The sequence below is a fragment of the Cervus canadensis genome, chromosome 22 (genome assembly GCF_019320065.1).
Source record: "Cervus canadensis isolate Bull #8, Minnesota chromosome 22, ASM1932006v1, whole genome shotgun sequence".
Taxonomy (NCBI): domain Eukaryota; kingdom Metazoa; phylum Chordata; class Mammalia; order Artiodactyla; family Cervidae; genus Cervus; species Cervus canadensis.
Window position 1 is genome coordinate 13,003,797 of NC_057407.1, and position 26,512 is coordinate 13,030,308.

General features: G+C 46.9%; 1 protein-coding gene across 5 annotated transcripts in view; it reads left to right on the forward strand.

The window, feature by feature from the left end:
* The first annotated feature begins 3,240 nt into the window (after positions 1-3,240).
* CACNA1D (calcium voltage-gated channel subunit alpha1 D) overlaps positions 3,241-26,512 on the forward strand; it is a 344,798-nt gene continuing 321,526 nt past the window's right edge. For 3 of the 5 annotated variants that reach the window (XM_043442701.1, XM_043442700.1, XM_043442702.1), the window contains exons 1-3: positions 3,242-3,685; positions 5,638-5,947; positions 9,735-9,840. In XM_043442701.1, coding sequence (XP_043298636.1) covers positions 3,619-3,685; positions 5,638-5,947; positions 9,735-9,840 — 483 coding nt within the window. In that variant the 5' untranslated portion in view covers positions 3,242-3,618. Of the gene's footprint in view, positions 3,686-5,637; positions 5,948-9,734; positions 9,841-26,512 lie in introns of all 5 variants that reach the window. The other 2 variants (XM_043442699.1, XM_043442703.1) reach the window with 2 other exon arrangements.

Here is a 26,512-nt window from a genome sequence, read left to right on the forward strand (position 1 = left end):
GGTATCGGCCAGGTTTTCTGAATGAAATTCATTCAGATCACCACGTCAAGAATGTCAGTACGGCGCCTTTAAATGATAGTGTTATATATATAAAGGCCTAGGGATTAAAACTCCACAGTAGCATGTTAGTGACATAATTGGGTCTTATCACATGTGGCTGATTTAGAGATGAAATCTTTTATTCTAGAATTCCTTCATGTTTTATTGTTTCAGCTACTAAATAATTGCGTGTGTTTTGGGGCAAATTACTCCTTGGTGTCTTGGTTTTGTCATCTGTAAAATGAGGGGATTAATAATTTAATACGACCTGTCTCATAGCCTCATTGTGAGAATTACACGAGGTGATACATGTAAAGTGCCTATATTTGTGCCTGGCACATGGGAAGTTTTTAAAAAATATTAGTTATTATTATGTGTTTATTCAGGAATTCAGATGATCATGGGAATAGAAATATTTAAATTACCCAGTGGGCCAAAGCCTTCAGAACTAAGCTGAATGAAGGCCCTCAAAAAGAAAAAAAAAAAGAAACAAAAACTTGATGGAGACATTGCAAAGATGGGATTCAGAAGCTGGGATGGAAAAATGTGAAAAATTCTAATTCCACAAAGTCATTAAGATCCGAAGTGTAAAGCTGGGAAACCCGAGTCACGATTTAATATCACTTCTCAGCTTAAACACCTTCACTGGTTTCCACCGCAGAGAAGATAAATCTAGTCTTTTTAGCAAGCCAGCCAGCTTTCCTTCCCCAGCCTGGTGTCCTGCACCTCAGCTGCTCTGCGCTCCTGCTAATTTTTGAACACATCCTGTCTGATACAGCAGTCTCCCTTGCCTTCACTCTCTCCCCCAAAGCCCATTCCTCTTACCCCATTGATGCACTACAAAATTAGTCACCTGTTTTTAATAGACTTTATTTTTAAGGGCATTTTTAGGTTTACAGAAAAATTGCTTAGAAAGTAGAGTTCCCGTCTATCTCTCTTCCCCAACAGTTTCTCCTGTCATTAACTTTCTGCATTAGTGTGGTTCCTTAGAACTGATAAACCAGTATTGCTACATTATTCTTAACTAAACTCCACAGTTTACATTAGGGTTCACTCTTTTGTGCTGTACACATCTATGGGTTTTGAAAATGCATGAAAATAATGTTCTACACCCACCATTACAATATTGTATATTCACTGCCCTGAAATCCCCCTGTCCTTCATCTGTTTGTCACTTCCTCTTTCCTTCCCTATTTTTTAAGAATCAGTTAAAATGTCATCTCTTTGAAAATACCTGATTTCCTCTATTATAAATCTCTCTGATGCTCACATAGCACTTTCTTCATACCTGTTATAGCTCCTATGATCCAAATAGTGTTAGAAATACTCACACTCTTTTCTTCCTGTACTAGAGTGTATGTCCTTGAGGAGGGGGGTGCTGCACCATAGATTTGTCCCCTGTTTTTGCCAGGTGCCTTGTGAATGCTGAGTTGTGAGCAAACAGCAGGGTGGGATTTTGCAGAATAGGTCTCAAGAGGCAGAGCTTTAGACCTAGAGTTCTGAAAGTGACAAGTGTACTTGTGTATTTTAAACACACTTCAGGACCCAGGGGTCCAGGATGGGAAACTCTCTGAGGGGAGCTGGTTACTCTCCTTTCAGATTTGGGCTCAGAAGCAGCCTCAGAGATGGCCCAGGCCAGTTTTCTATTACTAACTAGGCCTCAAGGCTCTCTCCTTGCCTCTCCTTGTAAAAACAGAAAAGGACAGGGAGGTTGGTTGTTCCCAGCCGTCTTGTCCGGATGCCCCTCTCTGGAAGGCCCTCCCCGCCCCCGCCCCCCACTTCTCAGATGGCCCCCAACAGCTAAGGGTGCCCAGGGTGCCTTCTTTGGCCAAGGAGCACCTTCCCTTAATTTCTTAGTTGGCGCTGAGCTTTTTGCTTTATTTTTGCTTTTCAGTCTCTGTTCCCAAACATTCTAAAAGGCTGTAGGAGCATGCAGATCAGAACCAAAGCAAATATATCGAACCTTATGAAGTAACAAAGCAGACGTCCTTATTCAAGAGCCAGCACGACTGCTACATGAGAAATACCGGTCACGCACTAGAGACAGTAGTTTCCCCTCTGGACGGGAACTGCCATTTGCAAAATCCGCTCCCCCGACCCCCCCAAGTGAGACCGTGAAGGTACCATAAAACCAAACTACTCTCCTTACTTCTACACGGGAGCCTGCAGTTTCTAGCAGCACTGCCTATTCCTTCAAGGGACCCAGTTTGCAAGACCTTGGAGGCTTTGACTTCCCCGTACCTGCCTCCTAACACAAGTGGGGGTGGGGGTGGAGAGGGAGGAGAGAGGGAGTGGGAAAGAGAGGTGTCTTCCCCATCCCCCAACTGTCTCAGAGCCCACAGCAAAGCCAGATCCTGCGCTGGGCGGGGGTGGGATGGGGGACACTTTGCAAACCAGGTTAGATCTAAAGGGGCTGTTACCTGGGGCAGTCAGCCGGGCTCCCCAGCACCCCCGCAATTGGAAAGAGCCGAGGAAAGGTACGGGGCTCCAGCCCCGCTCCGGAGCAGTTGGGGAGCCGGGCAGAGCCCCTCGCCACCCAAGCGACGACCTCCCGCCCGCACCTGTGTTCCCAGGGGGCGGGGCGTCCTCCAGGTGTGCAGCGGGGGAGGATGGAGCCGGGAGCCAAGGCCCGCCGCGGGAGCCTAAAGTCCCCCGGCCGCCCGCCCCGAAGAAATGCCGGTGGAGGAGCGGTTCCTCCGCACCCGGCCTCGGCGGGATCCGCGGGCCGCGCCCGCGCGTTCGGGGGGGAAGGGGAGAGCACGCCGCGGCGCCGAGGGGGTTAAGCAGGCGGCCCGCGGCTGGAGCGCGCTTAACCCTTCGGCGCCCGCGGGTCAGCCGAGCCAGGCCGGGGTGGCGGGCCCCCGAGTCCCACGCGGCGGCCACCCGCACCGCGCGGGCCGTGCGGGGCGAGCCGCGGGCCGGCCTCCGATCGCCGGGGCGCAGCGCAGCCCGTGGGAGGCCCGGGGCGGGCGGGGGGAGGGAGGGGGACGCGGCGGCGGGCGCGCAGCGTCGCCAGGGCGAAGCCGGCGTGCGGCGCGGCGCGGCGGGCGCGGAGTGAGCGAGCGAGCGCCTCCGTCCCCGGATGTGAGCTCCGACTGCCCGCGGTCCCGAGCCAGCGGCGGCGCGGGCGGCGGCGGCGGCGGCGGCGGGCACCGGCCACCGGGCACCGCGGCGGGCGAGCGGGCGGGCATGGGGGGCGCGCCGAACGGCCCCGGCGGCCGGGCCGACATCCCCGCGGCGTCCCTCCGCTAGAGGGGGGGACCAAGCCAATTCTCCTTTGCAGCAAAAAAATTACATGTATATATTATCAGGATAATATATACATCTGATCTTATTTTTTAGAAAAAGTTTATTTTGCTCCGATTTTGAAAAAGAGGGAGCGTGGGTGGCCAGCGGTTTTTTATAAATTATTCTTATTTTCTGTTATCTGTCCCCGTCCCTCCCCACCCCCTGCTGAAGCTTGACTAAGGGCAGGGACCGCGGCTCTCACCTATCGGTCACCCCCTTACCCGTTCCTCCCCCGCCCCAACGCCTAGCACAGTGCCCTGCACACAGTAGGCGCTCAATAAATGTTCGTGGATGATGATGATGATGATGATGAAAAAAATGCAGCATCAACGGCAGCAGCAAGCGGACCACGCGAACGGTGAGCAGCCAGAGCCTGGGCACCCGCTGCCAAATCTCATCCTTGTCATGGTCCTCCTCTTCCCACCCCCTCTTCCTTCTCACCCCCCCTCCGTCTCTGATGCGCTGGTGGGTTGAGGGGGTTGGAGAGGATGCTTCTAGCTCGGTGTCATCTACATAGAAAGGGGAGATGCGTGACAACCACTCCATTCTCCCCTTCAGGCCTTGAATGTCAGAGTTAATTCTGCATTTGTGGGGTGGGGGTGGCCGTGGGGTCCGTGGAGTACGGTGCCGCCGCCGGAGGGGCTGCGAGCCTAGGTGATTCTGGTTCAGTGTCCTCGGGCTCAACTTTCCTCCAACGCTCGCGAGCGATGGGAAGAGGGTGGCTGTGAGTCTTCAGCTCGAGCCCCCTTTCTAGCCTCTTTGCCTCCTTTCCCGCCCCCTGGTAGATTAGGAAGAAGGTCTCTGGTGGCATCTGGAAAATTACGGGGTTGCCAGGTTTCACCCTTCTCGTCGGTGGGTGAAGCACTTCGCTACCCTTGAGAGGGAGGCTGGGTCTCGGAATCGCTGGCCAGAGGGTCGGATGGAAAGTGTATTCCCGCTCCCAGCGCGGCTGTGCACACGTCGGTAACCTAGCAATGCCCGGGGAGTCACAGCCGCTGTGGGGCTCCTCTCCTTAGCCCGGCCCGGGCACCACGTGCAGTTACCACGCTGCCGGCCGGCCGGGCTGGGTCGAAGGGAGGGGGTGCAGCTCCTGGCCAGCCCTCTTCACTCCTCCTTAGAGGTCGCTGGAGTCCCCACAGCCCTCTGAGGGCTCACAGCTTTCCCAATGAGCGCTCCCCAAGGTAAGACTTGGGACGACTCCTCCCTGGGTTCAGACCTCTGCTGCCCACTCCTGTGGACCCTTCCCAGGCTGCTAACCAGGCAGACCTGTGCTCGGCTCTGACTCTCCCTTGTGCAAGAATTGGTTTCACAAATGTCCATCCCTCTCGCTTTGACTTCTGTCTCAGTAAGGAAGTTGTGACCCAAGGCAGGCAGGTACCTGGGAGACCTGCCTGGGTCCTGGCCTGACCCCAGGCTGGAGAGGGCTTTGCACATGAAGTCTCCTTGGGGTTCTATCCTGTGTGCACTTGGGTCCCAGTCTATGCTGAGATGGTTCCTGTTTAGGCCTTGAGGGCCCCTGACATAACTCAGCCTGTCTCTCCTAGGTGTAAGGATGCAGGCTGCCTGCCTTGTCTGTTTCTCTGGTTGCTGGTTTGGCTGCTGCGGCTGCAATTTAAAATGCAAAAAAGCCCTAAAGATGTTTGCTGTTTTCGGAAGCCTGTGGAGGAAATGAGTCCCAAGCATCATGAATTTTCATTTGCAGGAAGTGTCAGTGCATAATCTAGATATTTGTTATGGGGCTCTTGGTATTGCCCTGGTGCCAGTGGAGGAGTTTTTTATTTTTTTTCCCCATGCTCAAAAAAATGCATTTGTGGCTGTGGAAAGATGTTGGAGTAACACCCTGTAAATGATTAAGACTATTGAATTATTGCCACTGCCTTTTTTTTTTTTTTTGGTGATGGTAGTTATTTTAGAGTAAAGCTGTGGTATGTATCTGTTAACTCACTAGAGATACACAGGCTTTGAAAGTCAGAAAAGATTTGGAATATAAGTGGAAATGACCTCAGTTTGTCTGAAGGAATGCACTGAAAGACTTCTTGTGAAGATATAGATGTAGAGAGGTACTAACTTGGGCGAAATGCAGCGGTCATCATGTGTTACTGACACTTTGCGCAGAGATCAGGGACTTTTCTTGCTGCTCTGGATGACCAAACCCTGCTTCTGAAAAATGGGATATGAGGTTTCCAGTGCAAACATGGGGATGATTTCCCTGCTCTTCTTGATGGGAAACCACTTCAGCTTACTTCTGACACTGGATTCTCATTGTGTCTTTTTTTTTTTTAATTTTTCTTTTTTTCTCCTTCTTCCCAGAGGCAAACTATGCAAGAGGCACCAGGCTCCCTCTTTCTGGTGAAGGACCAACTTCTCAGCCGAATAGCTCCAAGCAAACCGTCCTGTCTTGGCAAGCTGCAATCGACGCTGCTAGACAGGCCAAGGCTGCCCAAACTATGAGCACCTCCGCACCCCCACCTGTCGGATCTCTCTCCCAAAGAAAACGTCAGCAATACGCCAAGAGCAAAAAACAGGGTAACTCGTCCAACAGCCGACCTGCCCGTGCCCTTTTCTGTTTGTCTCTCAATAACCCCATCCGAAGAGCCTGCATTAGTATAGTGGAATGGAAGTATCCTTTTCTGGGGGAAGTCTTTCTCATTTTCTCTTTTACCATCTGTTCTTTAAAAGGATTTGTTGTCTGAAATGGCACTTAACAAAGTGATAGCACTTTGGAATGTGAGCAGCAGAAGCTGTGTGTATAGGATTTCATGGTATATAATTTTCTATCTCCTCTGGGTACAGATGGCTATCTCTCTGGGTAAATTTAGGTTACTGCGTGTGTGTGTGTGTGTGTATGTGGGTGTGTGTGTATAGTGGTGGCAGGGGAGGGAATGACAACCTGAAACTTCAAAGGGGTAGATAATTAAATTAACCTTTGGTCATCTGACACTAGATGGTTAGTTTAAATGCACCTTTGTTTTTTGGCAGTGGTATGCATTGAACCTATTACAAAGAAGGTATGCTCATTAAAAACAAAAAAACTACTAGGAATAAAGACATTTTTGACCTTTAGTGGAATCTTCTCATTCTGATGTTTGAAATTTGCTTTGGATACTCCAAGTAATGCTAAGGTTGCTTGTAGGTCTGCCATTTGGTGAGTCTGATTGTTCAGGTAGCTACAAATATGAACATTTGCTTCACAGGGAGGGAGCGATTTGGTCATCAGTGCTATGGTTTCCTGGAATTTCCTTTTGACAAGTTCCAAAACAGCATTTGAAATGTGAGCATGAGGGAGCCTGTGGAGGGAGAGGTTTGTGTGTGCGTCTTCCAAAGCCCGCGACAGGGTTAGCGCCCAGCCCTCTCCGTGGAGGAATTTGCAGTTGTTGCCTTTATAAAAAAAAAAAAAAATTCTGTGTCCTTGGACTGGAGCTACATTTCTGGGTTTCTCCTTTGTATTTTTAAACCTGAGCTCCCGATGCCCCAGGCAGGTTATTAGGGCTCAGATCTTGGAAAACTGGGGTGCATTGCCTGCTCACCTCCTCCCTTAACCTGGAGGCCAGGCTCCAGTCCCTGCCACCCATCAGAAAAGGTTGACTGAGGTCTTCTTTCTGAGCAAATAGCTTTCTAATTAGTCAGATGATTCACTGGTTTGGTAAAACACAGCATTTCCTTTTCCCAGAATTATATTCGGGGTTGACCCGGGCCCTTGAGCAGTCCCTAGGCTTGGGAAGGAGTATGGATGTAGGGCTTTCCCACCGAGCCCGGGTCAAGAGGCCATGCTCCAAAGAGAGGACACTGGTTACCGGCTGGCTGGCGAGTGGAGCTGGAACCCCCTTATCATTTGAGTGCCTACCAAGGCAGCCCTTTGTCCGCCCTCTGTCTTAACTGGCTATTTCCTATGCTCACAGAGAGTTAAAATGAGGTAACTGTCTAGAAAGGTTGTGGAGAGAGTAGCCCAGGGTAGGCTTTGAGGGGTTTTCATGTGCGTTTCCTTTCCAGAACAGATGTCTCTTCTCCAGCGGGTGTCGCGGTGTCTCTCACATGGCTGGGGCTGTGTGGATGTGTTTTTCTCTTCAGGTTCTTTTTGAGTCTGAGGACTGAACACTGGAGTCGGCCCAGGAGGGAGCGGGATCCACAGGGAGGGGGGTCCCTCGGAGGGGGTTGGTCTCTCAGCGGCATGGCAGGAGCACTTAGTCAGATCGTACTTAGTCACAAAGGTCTCCTCCTCCTCAGGTTGGCTTGACGTGACTCTGAGTAAGCAGAGACCTCTCGGTGGGGTCATTAATTTCATGCGGAGTGAGGTGGGAGGCCTGGTGCTGTTTCTCTTTGTGCACCGTAATTTGTATATAGTAATTTATGTGAACGGAGCGAACTCCTGGATGGTGGTGCTAACTCCCTTTCCCGCATTGCCAGACACGTGTGTGCAGGAATTAGGGGCTGTGGCTGCCAGTGCAGGGAGAAGCCGCCCTGCAGATGGGAAGCGTTTGCAGAATAGATCCTGAAACGCTGTGTGATGTGTTGTTTTCAGTTGAGAGTTTCCTTTAAGTTCTGGGAGCAGGGCACAGACAGCCTTCTAAAGTCAGCTGTGTGCCAGGCTCTGTCAGCACTGGGTGAATGAGGTTTTTGAACCTGCTGTTTGTTTATACATGGAGGCAAGGCAGTGTGTCCTGCACTTGGGGGAACAAGGAAGGGATATTTAGGATCAGCCCCATCTATTTCTCTGACGCTCTGTTCTGCTTGGCTTGTCAGAATCTTGTGGCAGAAGGATAGGCTCCAGTATTACCTACAATCTGAAACTTTTTTCACCGTGATGAAAAAGTAGTCTTCTGTCTGGTTTTCCTAAATAACATCAGTACTTCTCTGATTTGCTGGTTTATCATTTAGGTATCGGGAAACTTAAAAGGCAGAATGGTGATGTGGGAGATGGCAGAGGCAGTGAGTGTGTTTTCATATAGGATGGCTTTGGGGCAATTGACTTTTTAAGTTTTAGAAGGAATTGCCAAAAGGAAAGATGAAAAGGAGTTTCTGAAGTCTTTTTAAAGTAGACTGCCTTAAAGTTGGATCCCTACATAAGAGATTTTGTAATACTAGGTGAGTTAAAAGAATAACTATGAGGGAAGGAAAAGTGTCTTGAAAAATAAACCCATCAAATTAGTAAGGGAATAATATCATTCACATCCATGTTTCAGTGAGTGTTGAAGTTCTTCAAAAGGCTGAGGTTTCATGAAACGCAATGGAGCAGAGACATGAGGGGTCTTTATTTCCTTCAGCATCTTTGGATTGTCCAGAAGGAAGTCAAGGTGAATGCAGATCTGTGCACATTCTCCAAACTTTAGGACTTGGAGGTGTTTAGTGAAACTGTGGCTTTGCCTTTAGTGGATGAGTGTTTGGGAGAAACAGTGTTGTACAGCCAAGCCTGGAGTTAGAGATTAGATTGGTGCTTGTGAAACCTTGCATTTGGAAAGGCTGAAAACCAAGAGAGGAAAAACAGTCATTTTTGGCAGATGTCAAATTTTGTATTGCCAGTTTTGACAGTGTCTCTTAATAACACCAGAATGTTTAAGCAAGTATCTGTTGAGGCTGCTCGCAGAGTGATTCTTCCAGACAGACCCCTGAGATTTAGAAATGTTAAATCGAACTCTGAAAGTGTCTGCTGCTGATTTCTTATGGCCTTGTATTTGATTTGTTTATGAATTGAACACAGTAACAACACATTATAAACTGAGCTCCAGTCCAGCTCAAATCAGAAACAGTGGTAACTGCTGATTAGTAAGGAAAGCAGAGGAGGGAGGTGAAGCCTGACTCGCTTGTTACAGGATTGGAATAGCTACGAGATAGTCACAGGTGGTTTGGAAAAGGTCCTTGGTGACTTGTCCTGTCCTAGTCCAGACAGGAGATCCAGGCGGAGCTGGCCAAGAAGAGCCACCAAGAAAAGGGCTCTAACATGTGGTGGCAGGGATTTGTGAAAGAGATTTATCTCATGATGATTTTTCTTTGTGTCTACAACAGCCAGGAATTTAGCTTTCTAAGGCCCTTATTGCTGTGAAAATGATATGAAGCAGAAACCTGGTTCACACAGTGCCCTAGTTGGATGAACTTTTAGGTTTTCATATAGAATGTCCAACAGAAGGATGAGTGTAACGTAATCCTTGCCGCAGAAGAAAAGGACTCGTGGAGAGGTCATTTGATAGGAAGATCTGCTGTGAGTTGACCACTGGTGATCACTGCTGCTGGAAACCTCATCGTCACAGCAGTCATTTGAATAAGGATTTGTGTGTAAGATTGTCAGTTAAAAAGCAGTTCAAGATGGTGTGATTGAAAAGAAAAAAAAAAAAAAAGATGGTGTGATTGAGAGTGTGATGAGAGAGATGGTGTATGTTAGCATGACGCATATATACCTTAACAAAAACTTTCAGACCATTTGACATATTTATATTATTGGCTATTTTTGCCAATTGTGTGGCCTTAGCTATTTACATCCCATTCCCTGAAGATGATTCTAATTCAACAAATCATAACTTGGTAAGTGTCCTTAGAATTGCTGCTTGTCTTGATGTGTGCTTGTCAATGACCTCAGTACTGAAGTTGGCAGCTGGCTTTCTGGGTGGTTGAAATTTACAACGATGCATGTGATGTTTCAGAGTTTTGCAGTGGTGTTTTTTTTTTTTTCTTTTGACCTGTATTCTCAAATTTATACTGAATGAATGAAGTGTTTAAAGTCATGAATTTTGTATAAATAGATGTGAAACTTTTCATGGAAGAGGTTTGTAGCAGATTTAAAAATAACTTTTCTCTCCATGTAGCCTTTTTTTGGTTCTACCATTCTCTTCCTGGTGATGTTAGCTTTTTTTTTTTTACTTAATCTAGTGTTATTTGGGAGTTTGGGGTACTTTGGTCAGTTTTTCTGGTAAGTAGAGAGTTATATAGATTTTGTACATCAGCTATTGTTGCAGAAGTGGAACACGACAAAACTAATCATCATAGAACATAATTCTGAGAATAATATAATAGAGTGTCTAAGTTCCTCCTGTTAGTCCTATGACATGCTTCAGGATAAAATGATTCTATAGTGAAATAAATTAGGATACTTCCATATACTTTATTGCTCTTTTAAAGATTTATCGTGCACATTAACTCAGTAAAAGCTCCAGGAAAGTCTGTAGTTAAAAAACCAGTTTCATTTTGTTTAACTCAGCTTAGTCCCTGAAAGTAATTGGTCATGGATTCTTTAAACATTTTTTTGGCAGCGTGCATCACAGTGTTTCATGGAACTTCCTTTGGGAAAGGTTGATATAGTTTGAAAAAAAAGCACTGAAGAGCACTGGAATGGGACTAGGAATTGTCCTACTGGGCTGTCAACTGTCTGTACTTTGGGGCGTTTCCCAGATCCTTTCTGCATTGCTGTTGACCCATCTGTCAATTCAGGGGACCGGACGAGAAGATCGCCAGGGTTGTTTTTACCTCTGACATCCTGTAATCTTGCCCTGATGATTCAGAATTCAAGATTTTTCTGGTGCTGTGGCATCCTCTTTGCAAGGATCAGTCCTTCATGACCGGAGCCCATGCAGAAATGAGGTGAATGAGGGCCTGGTCCTGGATAACAGCAATTTTCTCTCCTGCTTTGCTTTTCCCCCTTTCAGCTGGTTCCATTTGCTTTTGGTTTCTTATGTTGAAGCTGTATTTTAATAGGTCTGAATGTTCTTAGCTGCATGTGCTGAAGGTAGAACTAGGGTGGGGAGAGCTCTCCCAGGGTCTGGAGACGGTGACATTATGCTCTTTTGACTTTAGACTTCATGGTTTATGTACGGGATTTCATGTTGCATCTCTAATGTGCAGCATATTTTATATGTAGTGTGATTTCTCGTCATCTTTGGGCTTTTGTAGTCTGATGTGTAGAGAATTTTAAAAAATTCTGGATACTGCTACTGCAAGTACAACTGGAAATGGGAGTTGGATATACAGATAAAGACTGACTGTTAGTATATATTTATACTATGTTAGAGATGATTTATGTGACTCTGGGTATTTTAAATAGCTTCTGATTTGGTTGTAGACATGTGCCTTTAGACAGGCATTTCAAAGGAGAAGCAGAAGTAGTGAAAAGCCCCCATCAGTGGGGCTAGATCATCAGTCTAGGCCACAGATGGTGTCAGCCTTGTTACCAAATTTAACAACGTGGATGGTGACCCAGTTTGTTGCTTTTTGTAGCTCAAGAGAACATGATTAAACAAACTTAGAAAATAAATACCTTTCAGAAAGGCAGATTAATTCAGATCAATGGAATAATTAATGTAGCTGCATGTATAAGTCAATTAATATTCTGATTTTTTTTCCCCCAGGGAAATTCAGGGCACTAATATAAGAAGTGTCAGACCATTTGGATTTCTCAGCTAATAACTGGGGGAATAAATATAGGAAATAAATAAACTATAGGAAATGAATAAATCTTTCTTCCTAACCCCTGCTGTCCCTTCCCAGTGGATCTTTTCTTGGCAGTTCTTAAACAGTGGTCTTTGTGAGTGGGAGAGGGCAGGGTGTTAGTTTGGCAAGCCTTTTTTAAATACCAACATATATTTCTTTGACCTCTTAATATTCTAAAGCTTAGAGCATTCTAGTTTGTGTCTCCATTTACTTGGCTGGTCACATGGCCGGATGAGTTTAATCTCTGCCTAACTCTTTAAATGTCTCTTTTCCCACTGTAGGAAGGGAAAACTCTGTGGATTTCCCCCTGACTCTCAGCAAGGTCCCATGCCATGTCAGTCCTCCTGCCAGGGAGCAAGTTTTTTTTTTTTTTTTATAATACATTTGACCCCATTTGTACCAAAGTGATTGCTCTATTTTTGGGATTGGTTTAGAGGCAGCTGAACGAAGCTTATTTTTCATCTGTAGTAAGTACCTTTCAATGAATGTGAATGGCAAATCAAAGGGCAAAGACCCATACGGATTGCAAAGCTGTACGTGTCAGGGAGCTGGTGGTTTTCTTTGCCTGCAAGCTCTGTTGGGAATGTGGATGTTGAGACTTAGAGTACAGTACTGTACCCATAGAGTACAGTTCAGGGCCAGTTTTGTGCAACATGTTTCTGCCTGTTGCAGGTAGTTTGTCGTGAGATTATTACTTTCATTGCCTAAGAAATGCGGCCGTCACTCTTGGTCCAGTGTGGGTTTGGCCTGGGTTGCACATCACTGAGCCAGCTTTGGGCATTTGAGATTACCTTGGGGGCAGCAAGTTTTCCCAGGGGTAGTGTTTTTAAAAAATATATATATAAACAGTCTCAAGTTTCTGCGCAGCTTTCCTTTGTGGACTTGCAGGGACCCATGGAGGCTGCAGTCATGGAAACGGTGCAACTCAGTTCCCACAGCCATCTCCCTCCTAGATCAGTCAGTAGCAGGGGTTCTGCTTATTGAAAGCATATATCATTCATTTAATTTTCTTCTTAGCACGGGGCAGGGGGGTGGAGAGCGCTTCTTTATGGAGTGTCAGAGTGGGGACGATCACAGTTCCTGTACTTCACTGTGGTAGAAAATGCTTTATTTGGCTTTCCGAACTTCAGTTTCTCATTAGCAACTGACTGAAGCCTCAGTCTGGGTATCCTGTACCTGGAACTCCCACCCCACCCCCAAGGCTCTGCAGCGCTAAACAGCCTCAAATTAGGACCTTCCAGAGAGGGGCCCCCAGCTTCCTCAATGTCTGCAGCCATGGAGGGGGGGTGCCCGTGGCCCCCAATGCTTCAGAAACTCAGAGAGATGGTTTTAAGTCTTTGACTCCCTTTGAGCCCCTTTTCATCTTGTCTTTGTGTGTTTTTTTAATAAGTGTTTAATTTATTTACTCATTTGACTGTATCAGGTCTTGCTTGTGGCATGTGGAATCTAGTTCCCTGACCAGGGATCCAAGCTGGGCCCCCTGCGTAGAGTCTTAGCCACTGGACCAGCACAGAAGTCCCACCTTTATGTTTTTAGGTTGCGGACACTGGGCCTCAGTAAAGCCCCCTGCGTCTTCCCCTTCTTCTCCATTCACTCTGCGGTTGGGTGGCTTTTGCTGGAGGACTGAACATGAGGCTTCAGGGGCAATCTGCTGTCCGAAGGAAGTCCAAGTCCTCCTTGGTCTGCCTGACCTTTTCTGGTTGACTCTCTGTGCCTCTCCTTCATGCCCTGCTCCCCCCCAACCCCATTCTATTCATCCACCAGCCTTTCCTAAACACCCCTCCCTACTCTGGTCCACCTCCTGGCCTTTTCTCCATCTGAAATACCTCTTGCTCCCTCCCACCTCTTCATCATCATCACTGTCTTTGGGAAGACTCTCAAAAGGTTGTCTCTTCTGTGAAGCCTTTTCTGAACCTTATTAGAAGTAACACTTTTATCTGAACTGCTCTCGGCACTTTGCATATGAAGCACTCTATATTTTAGTTATTTATGTGCACATCTTATCTTTATCTTATCAAGCCTCTTCAGAATATAGTTCACAGTGAATCCTTTTGGAACCCCAACAGCACGGAGCCCAGAGGGGTGTACACGATGCTCATAAACGCGGGTTGTTGAGGACCACTGAATGACCACTCTCAGGAGAAGCTCCTCACCCTTCAGTCTCTCCTCTGAACTCAGGATTTCCTCAGGTGGCAGGTCTCTCCATGGACACCTCTGAAATCCTCGGTTGGGGGTGGGTGGCAAGTTCCCAGTGTTAACTCCTGAAGAGCTGAGGGTCTTTTGACCCTGCTTCTTATGTCCCTGTGGCTGAAGGTGCCGTTGGAGCTGGGTTTCCCTACTGAGCATTCCTGGAGGTTTTGTGCTCCAACTCCAGGGCTAGTAGCAGCAGAGTGCTGGGAGCCTCCCTGTGAAGCAGTGCCGCCTGGGGATTCTTGTCAGTGAGACCAGATGCTTTACGAGGGCCAGGAACGCTGGGGGACAGCCTACTTTGATTGCGTTCTGTCCTCCATGGCTGAGATCCCCACACTGGGTTTCCTGGGTTTAAAAAGCAAGTTCATTGGCTCTGCATGCCCCAGGGTTTAGCATCTCACATACTGAATGGTGTGAATTGAATTGAAATACCTGAAACACAGTGTTATAACTTGGCTGCATGGGCTTTGCCTAGAAGGTGGCTTTTAGTTCTGTACCTCATCTCTGTCTTTCTGTTTGAACTGTGTGTATTTCTGCATGCCTTTAGATTCTGTTTTTTTTTTTTTTTTTTTTTTTTTAAGGATTGCTCCTATGTTGCCCTCACTTCAGCCTTCTCTGGTCCTTGTCCCCAACTTCTACCCCACCAGCCTGTGTAAATAGTACTTGCTTTCCTTTTTGCAGACATTCACCCCTTTTCACCTTATTCTGTAACTACTGTGGGATGTTGCTTGGTGTGTGGAGTGCAGTTCTTTGTGTGGTCTCTGGGCTCTGACAGCCTGGCTTTTTGGATGATGAGCTAACTGACTTTGGACGAATGTAGCACATGCTGAGGCTGGAGTCTGGTTGATCTCTGTGGTGTTGTGAGCTTCACTCTGCTTACGGGCACAGTAGGCACATGAGGAAATGCATATGAAATGAGTAGGTCCATAAATGAAAGACTGTGCAGGGCTCCATGGCATGTCCTTTATAGATTCGTAGTTAATTTTCAACAATTGGCTAATGATTAATATTTGCCTGAGAGGCTGACTTTCATTGTCCAATATTAATGACAATCCCAGGAAATACCTGTCAGAGTTTGCCTTAAGTTTCAGCGTTGTATATTTCTTGGCAAATGTAGCTCTTTATATTTGAAGCAGGAGAGAAGTAAGACACGTGCTTAATACTTTTTGAATCCCTGCATCATAAGCTGGCTTCTGTGATCAGCATTGTGTGTGAACCATGTGTGAGTGGTTGTACTTGTGTATGTATGTGTGTTTGTGAGACATTTCGTGTGAATGTTGGTGGAGGAAGGGCAGCAAAATGACCAGACTGGATGGACTTGTGTAGTAACATTTAATCCAGATTTGGTTTCCTGATCTTAATGGAGAGTCCATTTATGTCTTGTACAAGTTATAGCATCTCTTTTGTCATCTTACCTCACGTTGACAAAAAACAAGTTTCCTAGATTGACCTTTTATTGAACACATTTTGAGTATCGGCAGTTTTTCAGAAATCAAATCTGAGTCTTAAAGGATTCAGATTTACTTCTATTAAAGTTCCCTAAGAAGAATTCCCAAAGGATCCTTTAAGGATTGTTAAAAAGCTGATCTCATTGTTTTATAGACACACCTCAAACACTGGAACTTTCCTGGTTAGACCCTTTAAAAATGAGCCTATCTTAGAGACTTCCCTGGTGGTCCGGTGGTTAAGACTCCCCTTAATGCAGGGGCCGCAGGTTTGATCCCTGGTCCGGAAACTGAAGATCCCCCATGCCTTGTGGCCAAAAAAGACCAAAACATAAAATGGAAGGAATATTGTAACAAATTCACTAAAGACTTAAAAAATGGTCCACACCAAAAGACTCTTAAAAAAACAAAATGTATTTTAAAAAATGAGCCTATTTTGGAGTGAGGATATGTTGGTGTATTGGCCAGAACTTGTTGGATTACCAGTTGCAGAAACACAAATTGGCTTAGCTGGGGAAAAAAGAAGTACGTGTGTGTTTGTAATTTATTAACTGAGCTAACTGAAAAGTCCAAAGGGTAGAAACTGTTATCAGACACAGCTGGAAAGGGGGCTTAAAAGAGGGTCTCGGGATCCCACCCTGCACCCCAGCACCCCCGTCCCCCAGGCACAGTCTGACTGGCCTCCAGCAGCTCCCCCTTACACACCACCTGAAACGTGCGTCCCATCAGCTGGCTTCAGGGAGGGTCTTTGGGGTCCCTCCCTGGGAGATGCATTCCTTCTTTAACCTCAGCTCAAGTTCAATATTAAAAATGATTGTGTGAGAAACAGAAGACCCATGTAGCAGATTCGTGGGTAGCTGCTTTTTCTAACCTAACTGTCTGCAAAACGTGAGAAAGACTTACTATAGAAGTACTTGCCCAGCAGTAGAGACACTTAATCTTGTTAACTCCTAGTGGTGGTGGTGGTGGTACGGGGGCGGGGGGGGGGGTAGTCTAGAACAGACCCTCACCTGCACCCCCCACCCCCCGGAAAGTCTCTAAAGAGATTGCAGAGGCTGTGGGATGCTGGTGCCTGAGCGGAGTGTTACTGCTTGCTTGGACTCTGAGTCACAGGAAGCACTGTTGGTGGGTGTCCTTGCCCCATGGGGTGGCAGTGGGGGTTGGCAGGTCATTCTGGAATAGACTTGAGCTTCTTGTCATGCTCCTAGTCCTGGGGCCCTCTGCCATCAGCCCTGTAGGATATGTCCCCAAGACCTGTTCTGCCCATGGGTCTGAAATAGGAAAGTGCCAGAAGGTGTCTTCCCTTTTTAATTCAGGTGAGATTGGGATTCTCGCAGCTGGGGTTCTTGTGGACAGTGATGTGCTTGACTGGGCAGGCAGACTGGCCCTGGGAGGTGGGGAGGAGGGCTCAGTGAGAAAAGCTAAAGATGGGGTTGGAAGAGGAAGTGTCTGAGTGGAGGACCCGTCCTCCATGTGTGCATGAGGGCTGGGGAAGAGTGCGGTGGGTGGATGGACAGTTAGCTATTTCTGACACACACTTTGTAGCATGAAGACTTCTTTTGGAGATTTTTAACTAAGCAGGGTCCCAGACACTGTCCAGGCTGAGGAAAATGACTTTTTTCTCCAGAACCACAAAGCAGTTACTTCTGTTAATTTCTTTTCTTCCTCCCTACTGGTTGATGGGTGCATTTAGAAATCACCTGTTGAAATTTTTGAATGAGTGAACGTGAGGGTCAGGCTGGAGGGAATTGGGGGGCCGACCTGAGGGAGGGAAGGCCGGCTGCACCCTTCTCAGGAGAGATGCGGCTGACAGGTGGACCCACCTGGGAAGGAAGGAGAGGGTATCTTTGGTCAGCTAGGCCTGGGGATGCAGAGCAGGCTGGCTGTGAGGTTCATGATTTCCCAGCCGTGGTCATCTTCTGAGGGGCCCTCCCTGCCTCCCTTCCTTGCATCCATGGGGAGGTCTAGCACGGCGTACTCACAGATACTTTTGTAGTGTGTAAGTGCTCTTGTTTATAAGACAGGAAGTCAAGGCACCATTATTCAGCAAATATTTATCGAGACCTGCTCTGCAAAGCATATCAGACTCAGGGGTCCAGATTGTAGCTGGTGCTGTGATGGGCTTCCTCTGCCAGGTTGCCCTTTTATGAGGAAAACCCACCACGTGGGGTCAGAGAAAGGCTTTCTTTGTTTTTCATATTTTGTGTTCTTACAGTAAATCATCATTCAAATTTATAGAAATAATTTATATAAATAATACATGAATATGTTCTTCTTAACTGTTAAAACAATACAGATAAAATGACAGTTTTCTTTTGCCTATCCAGCTCCTTCTAATCACAATAATCAGTTTCATATTTTTTTTTTAAACTATGTCTGTATGTGTATATCATCTGTGCATTTTGAAATAGATATTTATGCAGTTTGGGTATTTAAAAGTTTTATGCAAGTGGAAGGAGACTGCGTGCACTGTAAAGCTTATATTTTTGCTCCCTTAATGTGTCTTACAGATCCTTCCGTATCTGTGTGTAGAAATCTGACAACTCCTTAGCTGCCATAAAATATTCCATGTATGTGCCATAGTTTATTTAGTTGTTCTCTTTCTGGTGAGCAGTTAGGTTAGTTCCTAAAGTTTTGCCGTTTGAAACAATGCTGCCTTGAACATCCTTGTATGTGCTCTTTGTGTGTACAAGTAAACATTTCTCTGGGATAAGTACTTAGAAGTAAACTCTCTGGGTGGGAGGACAGTGCGTTTTAATTCCATATTTCCTGCTGCATTGGCTTCCACTAAGCCCCTATCGATTTACACTCCCACCCCCGCAGCTCCTTGAAATCAGTCGTCCTTTGATGAGTGACCTCATTTGTTCCTTATCTCAGGCCATGGGAAAGGAAATCTTAGGGGCTTGGAGAGAGCACAGCCTCTTTCTTGGATGTCTGGTAGACACCCAGAGCATCTGGTTAGAGCCGCAAGTCCTGGAACCCTGAGCACCAGACTCGTCATCTCTTTTGAACCACTGACTGAGATGAAAGGCATCAAGGCTGCTTATTCTTTACCTTGCTTTGGGTGCCATGCACTTGGGGACCAGGATTCTTTCAAGGGAAACATTCATTTCAGGTAGCTGACAGATAAGTAAGGCCCGAATGCAAAAACTGAGCCTTTAGTTTTGTAGTGTTTGCTTGCTGCAGTTGAGTTTTAAGGCAAATACTTCCTTCATATTCCTTTTAGTTGTGGAAGAAAAATATCTCACCTGGTATGTTTCTGCTGTCTCCTGTTCCTTGATTATTAATTATTCTATTTTCATACACAGTAGAACCTTGCTATTATTATGGTATTTATTACAGGATTTGTCCCCCTTTCTACTTCCAAAAGCTCTGATGTGGCTTAGAAAATGGAAGCTGGTGAAAGATGGGGCAGCCAGGAATACAAACCAAAAGCAGATCTGCTCAAGTTGCACAAGGCCAGCGGTTTGCAGACACCCGAGTACAGAACTGGCCGTTAGGCTTTGCAGCAGTGGTGGCAAAAGGGAGCACTTCTGATTTACAGGGTTTTTTATCCTCTCAACAATGGGAAGCGGCCTCATTCATTGTGAGAGGCACTTTCTAGGAAGCAGATGCAAACAGGAATCTACAGCACGGGTCCTTGTACAAGGTACTGCTGGGGTGCGGAAAGCTGTGTCTTTGCTGTGCTTTTGTTAACGAGAAGTAAATGCCCTGCAAGCAGATGGTCTCTGGATTCAGAGCTCCTAAAGGGTTAGGGCACAGCATTAAACTAGCCTACCGGAGGCACTTCTGTAGTCTATAACAGTTTTGCTTTTTGGTGATATAAATTACTACAGAACTAAAAACTGGGAAGATTAAAGAAAGAGTAGTTTAAAATAGCTATTATTTAATCATATATAAAGTCCTTTTTGGAGCATTTGTTATGTGTAACATATAGTCTGTTAAACATACCCACTTACTGCCTTAACTTAGTTTAAGCCTGAGTACAAAAGGATAATATGAATTAAAGCAAAGAACCACTCCCAAACCCTCATTTTGGCAGAGCTGTGGTTTTATTATTTTACTCTAATGTGTACTAAAGAAGTGACCACTATTTAAAAGGGAAGACATCCTTGAATGTTCTTCAGTAAATAGATAACCATGGGGTAAAATGAAACACTGTTTAAATGACTCCTTTTAAATTGTACAGAAGCAGCTTGAATGAGTAAATGGTTAAAATGATGCCCTTTCATACCAGTAATTAGTCCCTTAGTCCTTTTTCTTTTTTAAGATAATGCAAAAGTGTGCTTCTTTTGGGGCATTCACAAATTCTGAATTATTGAAATATAAATTAATAGTGAATCTATCTAAAGCTGTCTTCAGAATTTTTATCTGGTGGGACTGAAATTAAACATCAAAGGTTCTAAATTAGAATGTGGGGAAGTGGTGATACCCAGCAAGAATATGGTAGAAGAGAGGTGTTTAAGAAACCTTTTTTTCTGGAAAGCCCTGTGGAGTTGGGACTAGTTTGGTTGGGGCTGAGAAAGCTTTGGTGCTATTTTAGGTCGGTCAGCTGAATAAGCTAACTGATAATCTTAAAGACAGGGGATGGGGGGTGGGGAACAGTAGCTTAGATGCTGGTTCTGATTTACTCTGGTGGTACTGACTGTGAATCACAGACCCTGTGAGGCTGGGATTGGGCAGGACCCCAGAGGCCTTCAGATGGATGTGTTCCTCCTCCAGACCCAGCAGTTGACTTGCTCAGGGTTGCAGTGAGAGAGGAACCAAGTGGGGTCTCAGGCCAGGGTGCCTGTCCCCGGGTCTGTTTCCTTCCCACCCTCTCTGTTACAGCCATGAATCCAGGTTGAAATCAGGCATTTCCCATCTGACTGGCAGGTCTGAGGATGCCAGGGGCGCTTGTGACATCTGGAAAATCAGATGACAAAAGAATGTCTCTTCAGAGCAAGCTGGGCATTCAGCCGACTTTGAGTTATCTCAATTTTTTTATCTCTTCGATTTTTTTTTTTGTCTTTCATAAGATAGTTTTGATCATCCATCCCTCACCTGTTTTACTTTGTAAGTTATTCTCTTACTTTCTTCATGCCTATTAACGTGCAGGAATCATTTGGCCACAGACGGCTTCATTATTTTAGGCAAAGAGGGCAGTGGCCAGTGGGTATGGGAGGGTAGGTAGGGATCAGGGGGCCAGTTGCCAAGTGCAGGGGGCGGGTCTCTCCTCAGTCATCTGGTTCTGGGTGGCTGGCCTCCCTTGTCTTCTTGGCCATAACTGAAGGCTCAGAGGTAGTTGCCTTTGTTATGAGCTCGTGGCTGGTGTCTACTGAGTCAGGTGGGCTTTGTATGTGTAATCTCCTTAGTTCTCCTTTAATCCTCACCTTAAAGTCATGAGGAAGAGACTACTGAGGGCCTTATTTCACAGGTGAGAGTGGTGAAGCTCCTCACACGAGGCCCCGAGGCCTCCTAATTGGCAGGGCCTGGGTCCACATCAGGCTTTGTGCCTCCGCAGCCCGCTCTCCGGCAGCCGGCGGTGCAGGCAAGCTGGGCCTCATAGGCCGCTGGCCTCTATACGCCCCTCAGTGCAGCGGAGGCCAATGGGGCAGCGTGACGCCGGGACCTCCAGGTGGGTCTCTACGCAGGCTTCATGGCCCTGGTTTTGGTTTGGGCCTGGGTTTGGGGACTGGCCCAGAAACTCCTTCCAGAGGAAGCATTCCCGCCGCTCAGAGGCCTTGCCAGGTCGGGTGGGGCTGTGGCTGGAGAGAGTCAGGGTGGCCCACTGACCATCTCCTGAGGCACCTTGTGAACCCAATTAAAATGGGACTTGGAGGAGTTTTAAGTTTGGGCATTGCGTTGATTTTATTGCATTTTCACTCCGTGAAAAGCGTTATTCATGAAGGGAAAGTGTGGGGGTTCTTGTGCGTGGGTGGGTGGTAGGAGTGAGCAGTCAGGGCTGTGGTCACACTGCTGCTCTTCCTTGCCCGGTCTCTTCCTTTTCTGTAAAAGAGGAGATTAGGCGGCTGGCAGGGTGAGCGGAGCCATGACTCCTGGGAGACATGGAGTCATGGGCTCACTGTTGCCAGCGCGGCTGCTTCCTTGAGCCTCCCACAGTCCTGGGAGGTAGGGGTTGCCCTGTCCTCCGCTTTCCAGGTGAGGAACCTGGGTTCGGGAAGACGGACCGCTGGCTCCTGCCCGTGAGGGAGCAAGAGAATGGGCATCGGGTGAGGGGGGTACCCCTCCAGCCACGTCAGGTTTCCCGGACGGTTCGCTGGGTCAGGGATTTGCTTTCCATAGCCATTTTACAGAAGGTGTTTTCAGCGGACAGACCCATTCCTTCTGTCCCCTGAAGAGCCTGAGGCGTAGCAGACAGACAGGGTGCTAGAGGGACCTGGTGTCGTATCAACAGGAAGTTACCCGCCTGTTACAGGAGGCGGTGGACCTGGACTGCACCCCATCTTTGCTTGGACAGTGGTCAGGCTGTTGCTTTGCCCTCGGGACACCGAGGAAAGAAAGGGGCTGAGTTAAGTGATCAGGATCTGGTTCCCACTGATGGGAAGCCTGAAGCCCCCCTCTACAGAGTTATCGGTGCGGCAACACAGAACAATCCAGAGCTCAGCCTCTCGCGAGACTTGGCTGCGTCCTTGCCCGAATGCTTCCACGGGGACTTGTGAGTGCACGTGACCAGCTGTGTCTTGTTCCTGCTCGGCCCAGGTGGGAGACCCTGGCTCTGTCTCGATTTAAATGTTACTCAGAAGAGGAAAGAAAACAAGTGCTAAGGTGCAGAACAGGGGCCCTGGGATTTTTGTTTCTCTTTTCCTCAGTGTGGCCCAGTCGGTGGAGGTTGGTGGGCAGCGTGCCCCTTCCCTTCTCTTTGCGTAACGGGGGTTGGGGTCGGGGGAGGCCTCGTCACTGCTCCTGGATGCCAGCTGGACAACCATTGAGGCTGGAGGTCCTGACCGTGGGTCTTGACTCCTTTCCGTCCCGGTGGTTTGTGAGCTGGAGTCAGGTGCTTTTCCCTAGGAGCTTCGCAGAGTCGCCCCTGGTGGGCGCAGCCTGTTCCCTGAGCCATGTACTTGTGTTAAGTTTGGTCTTACGCTGTTTTCTTATTTCCAACAAGAGTGTGAACTTGTTGCGGGCAGGGACCCAGCCTGCCCTTGTTTGCCTCCTGCTCGGTTCCTGGCATGAGGCGTTTGTAAATAGTGGACCAGTTAGTGAAGCATCACTGTGTCTGTGTCAGCTGCTCTGAGGTTGCCTTATCGCTTTGACTGCTTTCTTAATGTGGCCCGATGGTCTCTCTCTGCAAGCTGGGAACAGAACTTTGGAGAGAGGGACAGAGCAATGGAGGGGACCCACAGCAGGACAGAGAGGCAGAGATGGAGATAGGGGAGAGGGAGAGAGACAGGAGGGATGGGAGAGAGGGAGATACTCCCTTTGGGAGAGAATGTGATTGTTTAATGAAAACAGCAGAACCTACAAAACCAAAACACAGTGCTCTCTTCAAAGCAGTTGTTCTGAGGCTGTGCTCTTGTCCCAGTGATGCAGGAACGCTTGTGTTCAGAATCACTTTCAAAGCCCATTTCTACTTTTCATTTTGCTTTTGTTTCTGGCAAAAAGTGGGGGTGAACCAGGTTGATCACTGACCTTATTCACTAGCCTTTTCCTAAAGAGATTCTGGGTATTTCTGAGAAAATCAAATCTGTCTTCAAAGAGCACCACATTCTCTTGTCTGTGAAACTCTCAAGAGGAGGGTGTCCTGGGCTCTGGAGAAAGTCGCCCTGGGAGCTGCTCTGAGGGGTGGCGGTATTCCCAGCACCACACCGCCTGCTTCCCAAGCCTCCTCCTTTGAAGGGAACAACACTTGTTTATGTGATTCTGGTGTGTTGATTAAACAGAACAGCCTTCCTACTTTGCAGTCACACTTCCCTAAGTCTACAGTCCCATCTGGTGCCAAGAATCCGTCCCCCTAGACTTTCTTCTTTAGCCACTGGCCCCAGGAACACCGTCAGATGAAGTATTTCACTCCCAGCTGTAGCCTGGCTTTTAAAGGCTTCCCTTGTCCCTGGCACGACAGACTTTCATGTTACCCCAGAATCAGGGGACTCAGATGTGGGCTTCTCAGAAGTGGGGATACCTGCCTCACTCCCACTAGGACTCAGGGGTCTTGTGAACATACGTAACTGTGTCATTCACAGCTGTCGTGCCGGTAATTTTCACAAGCAGAATTCGTTTAGTTCCCAGGAGGACTCCTTGGGCCTGACTTAGAATATGTGAGTTTCTGCAGTTTTTCTTTCCTTGCCTTTAAAAAAAAATGCACTTTTGATCCTGGTTAGGTTAGACTTTTTCATCTTAGCGACAGCAGAAAGTGCTCCACCCTTGCTGTGTGTGAAGTGTGCGAGACGACGCAGGCCGCTTTAAAAATAGCCTCTCATTTATAAGTGCGGCGTCTTCAACTTAAGTTGTGTTCTGTGCAGGTTCAGAAGGTCGCCACTGGCACTTGTTGGGACCTGGGGGAAATAAATAACAATTAATTGGTCTCCACTAAGTGGATGGGATGAAGGCACGCACATTTTTTTTAAAAACAGCCTTATTGAGATATAATTTGCATACTGTACAATTCACCGTTTTAAATTATACAATTCAGTGGTTTTATTATATTCAGAGTCATGCAGCCATCATCAAGATCAATCTTAGAACATTTTCGTCACCTGAAAAGAAACCCCATACATATTAGCCATCACTCCCTGTTTTCTTCCAGCTCTCCCTCTCTTCCCCAGCCCTAGGGAACCACTAATCTGCTTTCTGTCTCTCTGGAATTTCCTATTTTGGACATTTTATATAAATTAAATTATATAATATGTGCTCTATCAAGTCTGGCTTCTTTCATTTAGTATACCGTTTTCAAGATTCATTTGTGTTGTAGCCTGTATCTGTACTTAATTTCTTTTGTGGCTGAATGGTATTCCATTGTATAGATATGTGTCCTTTACCTCGATTGGTAGACGTTTAGATTGTTGCCATTTTTTGCATTGTGATATGAATACTGCTTTGAACATTCATGTACAAGTTTTTGTATGAACTTACATTCTCAATTCTTTTGAGTATATATACCTAGGAGTAGAATTTCCTGGGACATATGGTCACATGGTAACTTTAACATTTTGAGGAACTGTCCAACTGTTGCCCAAAGCAGCTGCACCATTTACATTCCCACTAGCATTGTGTCAAGGTTCCAGTTTCTGCACATCTTTCCTGACACCTGTTAATGTATATCTGCTGGGTTCTTGCATCTTTAGGATGTGAAGTAGTATCTCATTATAGATTTGTAATTCTCATGACTAGTGATGTTGAACTTCTTTCCTTGTGCTTATTAGTCATTTGTACGTATTCTTTAGAGACATGCATATTCAGATATTTTGCCCACTTAAAAAATTGAGTTTTTTTAAATTATTGAGTTGTAAGAATTTTTTATATATTCTAGATACCAGTTCCTTATCAGATTCATGCTTTGCAAACATTTTCTCTCCTTCTGTGGGTTGTCTCTTCATTTGCTTGATGGTGTCCTTCAAGCACAAAAGTTTTACATTTTGACCGAGAGGCATGTACATTCTTAGAATCTTACAGCTGGATGGGGCCTTTGTGGTGGCCTGTTCTGAATCTCTTGTCCTAGTGGTGACATGCCTTGTGGTCCATAGAGGAGATGCCTTCCTCAAGATCATGGGCTAATAAAGTCAGGAGCTTCACCTCTGTGAAACCTCAGTTTCATCCCCACTGTTTCTGAAGGTGGTAAGTTTAGGCGTGTAGGGAAAGAGTTGGTAGTACTGAACTGTTCTCATCTTCCTGGAAGCGCACAGACTCCAAAGTCAGCTGTCGTTATGGATGGACTGACCCCACCCCAAAGTTCATTTGTTTTTAAGTATAGAAGGGTCCTGTCACGTTTGGTCCTTTCTTTGGGAGGGTGCAGTCTATGAGAGACTAGCGTAGCTCAGTGTTGTCAGGAGTTGTCACTAGTCACCTGTAGCTGTGAGACCTTAAGTTAAAGTTAACTCACAGTTAAAGTTGATTTTCTTAGTCACACACTCCTCATGTGCATTGTTCAGTATCCAGACAGGGCTGCCATGTGGGGCAGCACACATAGGAAACATTACCATCCTGGAGGCATCTGCGCCTTGTGCACTGGCTTCCATCCTCACCTCTGACCTAGGCTGGTTCTCTGCACCCACAGGCTTGGTCTGTCTGCTGTGTGTACCTCCTCCATCTGCCATTCAGCCTTCCTATGTATGTAGCTGCCTCTGGGCTTCTTGTCAAGCCTCCTCCTCAGATTAAATGGTCTGTAGGTCCTACTAGGAGAGACACTGCCTTTCTGTGGCTTCTGGACTTGGTGGCTAGTAAAGAGACCAGTGTCTTTCCTCACTTCAGCTGGTGGATGTGTCTTGTAGAAATTGAGCTGGGAGAGGAGAGGAGAGGAGAGCATTCTTTCTTGGAAAGGCTAACTCCTGAAAGTGAATGAATGAATGTGTTGGTCTGCTCGGTGGACAAGAGGAAGAAGTTGGACATTTTGGAGTTTAGTTCTTTTGGCTGCACTGGGAGGTAGCCTTTGGAGTGGCACTTCCCTGGTGGCTCAGATGTTTAAGAATCTACCTGCAATGCAGGAGACCTGAGTTTGATCCCTGGTTTGGCAGATTCCCTGGAGAAGGGAATGGCTACCCACTCCAGTATCTTTGTTTGGAGAATTCCGTGGACAGAGGAGCCTGGCGGGCTATAGTCCATGGGGTTGCAAAGAGTTGGACATGACTAAGCGACTAACGCTTTCACTTTTCCCTTTAGAACAGGGGTCCTCAACCTTTGAGATCTAATGCCTGATGATCTGAGATGGAGCTGATGTAATAATAATAGAAATAAAGTGCCCAATAAATGTAATTCACTTAAATCATCCCCTCACACTGTCTATGGATAAACTGTCTTCCACGAAAGTGATTTCTGGTGTCAAAAAGGTTGGGGACCGCTGCTTTAGAGGCAGTCAGTTCCAAGGATTTGCAAGATTCCAAAGGGACTCGAGGAGGGAGACGGGAGGAGTCAGAACTGTGGGGTTCCAAGCCAGCGCCGTGGCAGATGCTGGCCTCGTCCCGTGTCGGCTCTGGAACTAGGTT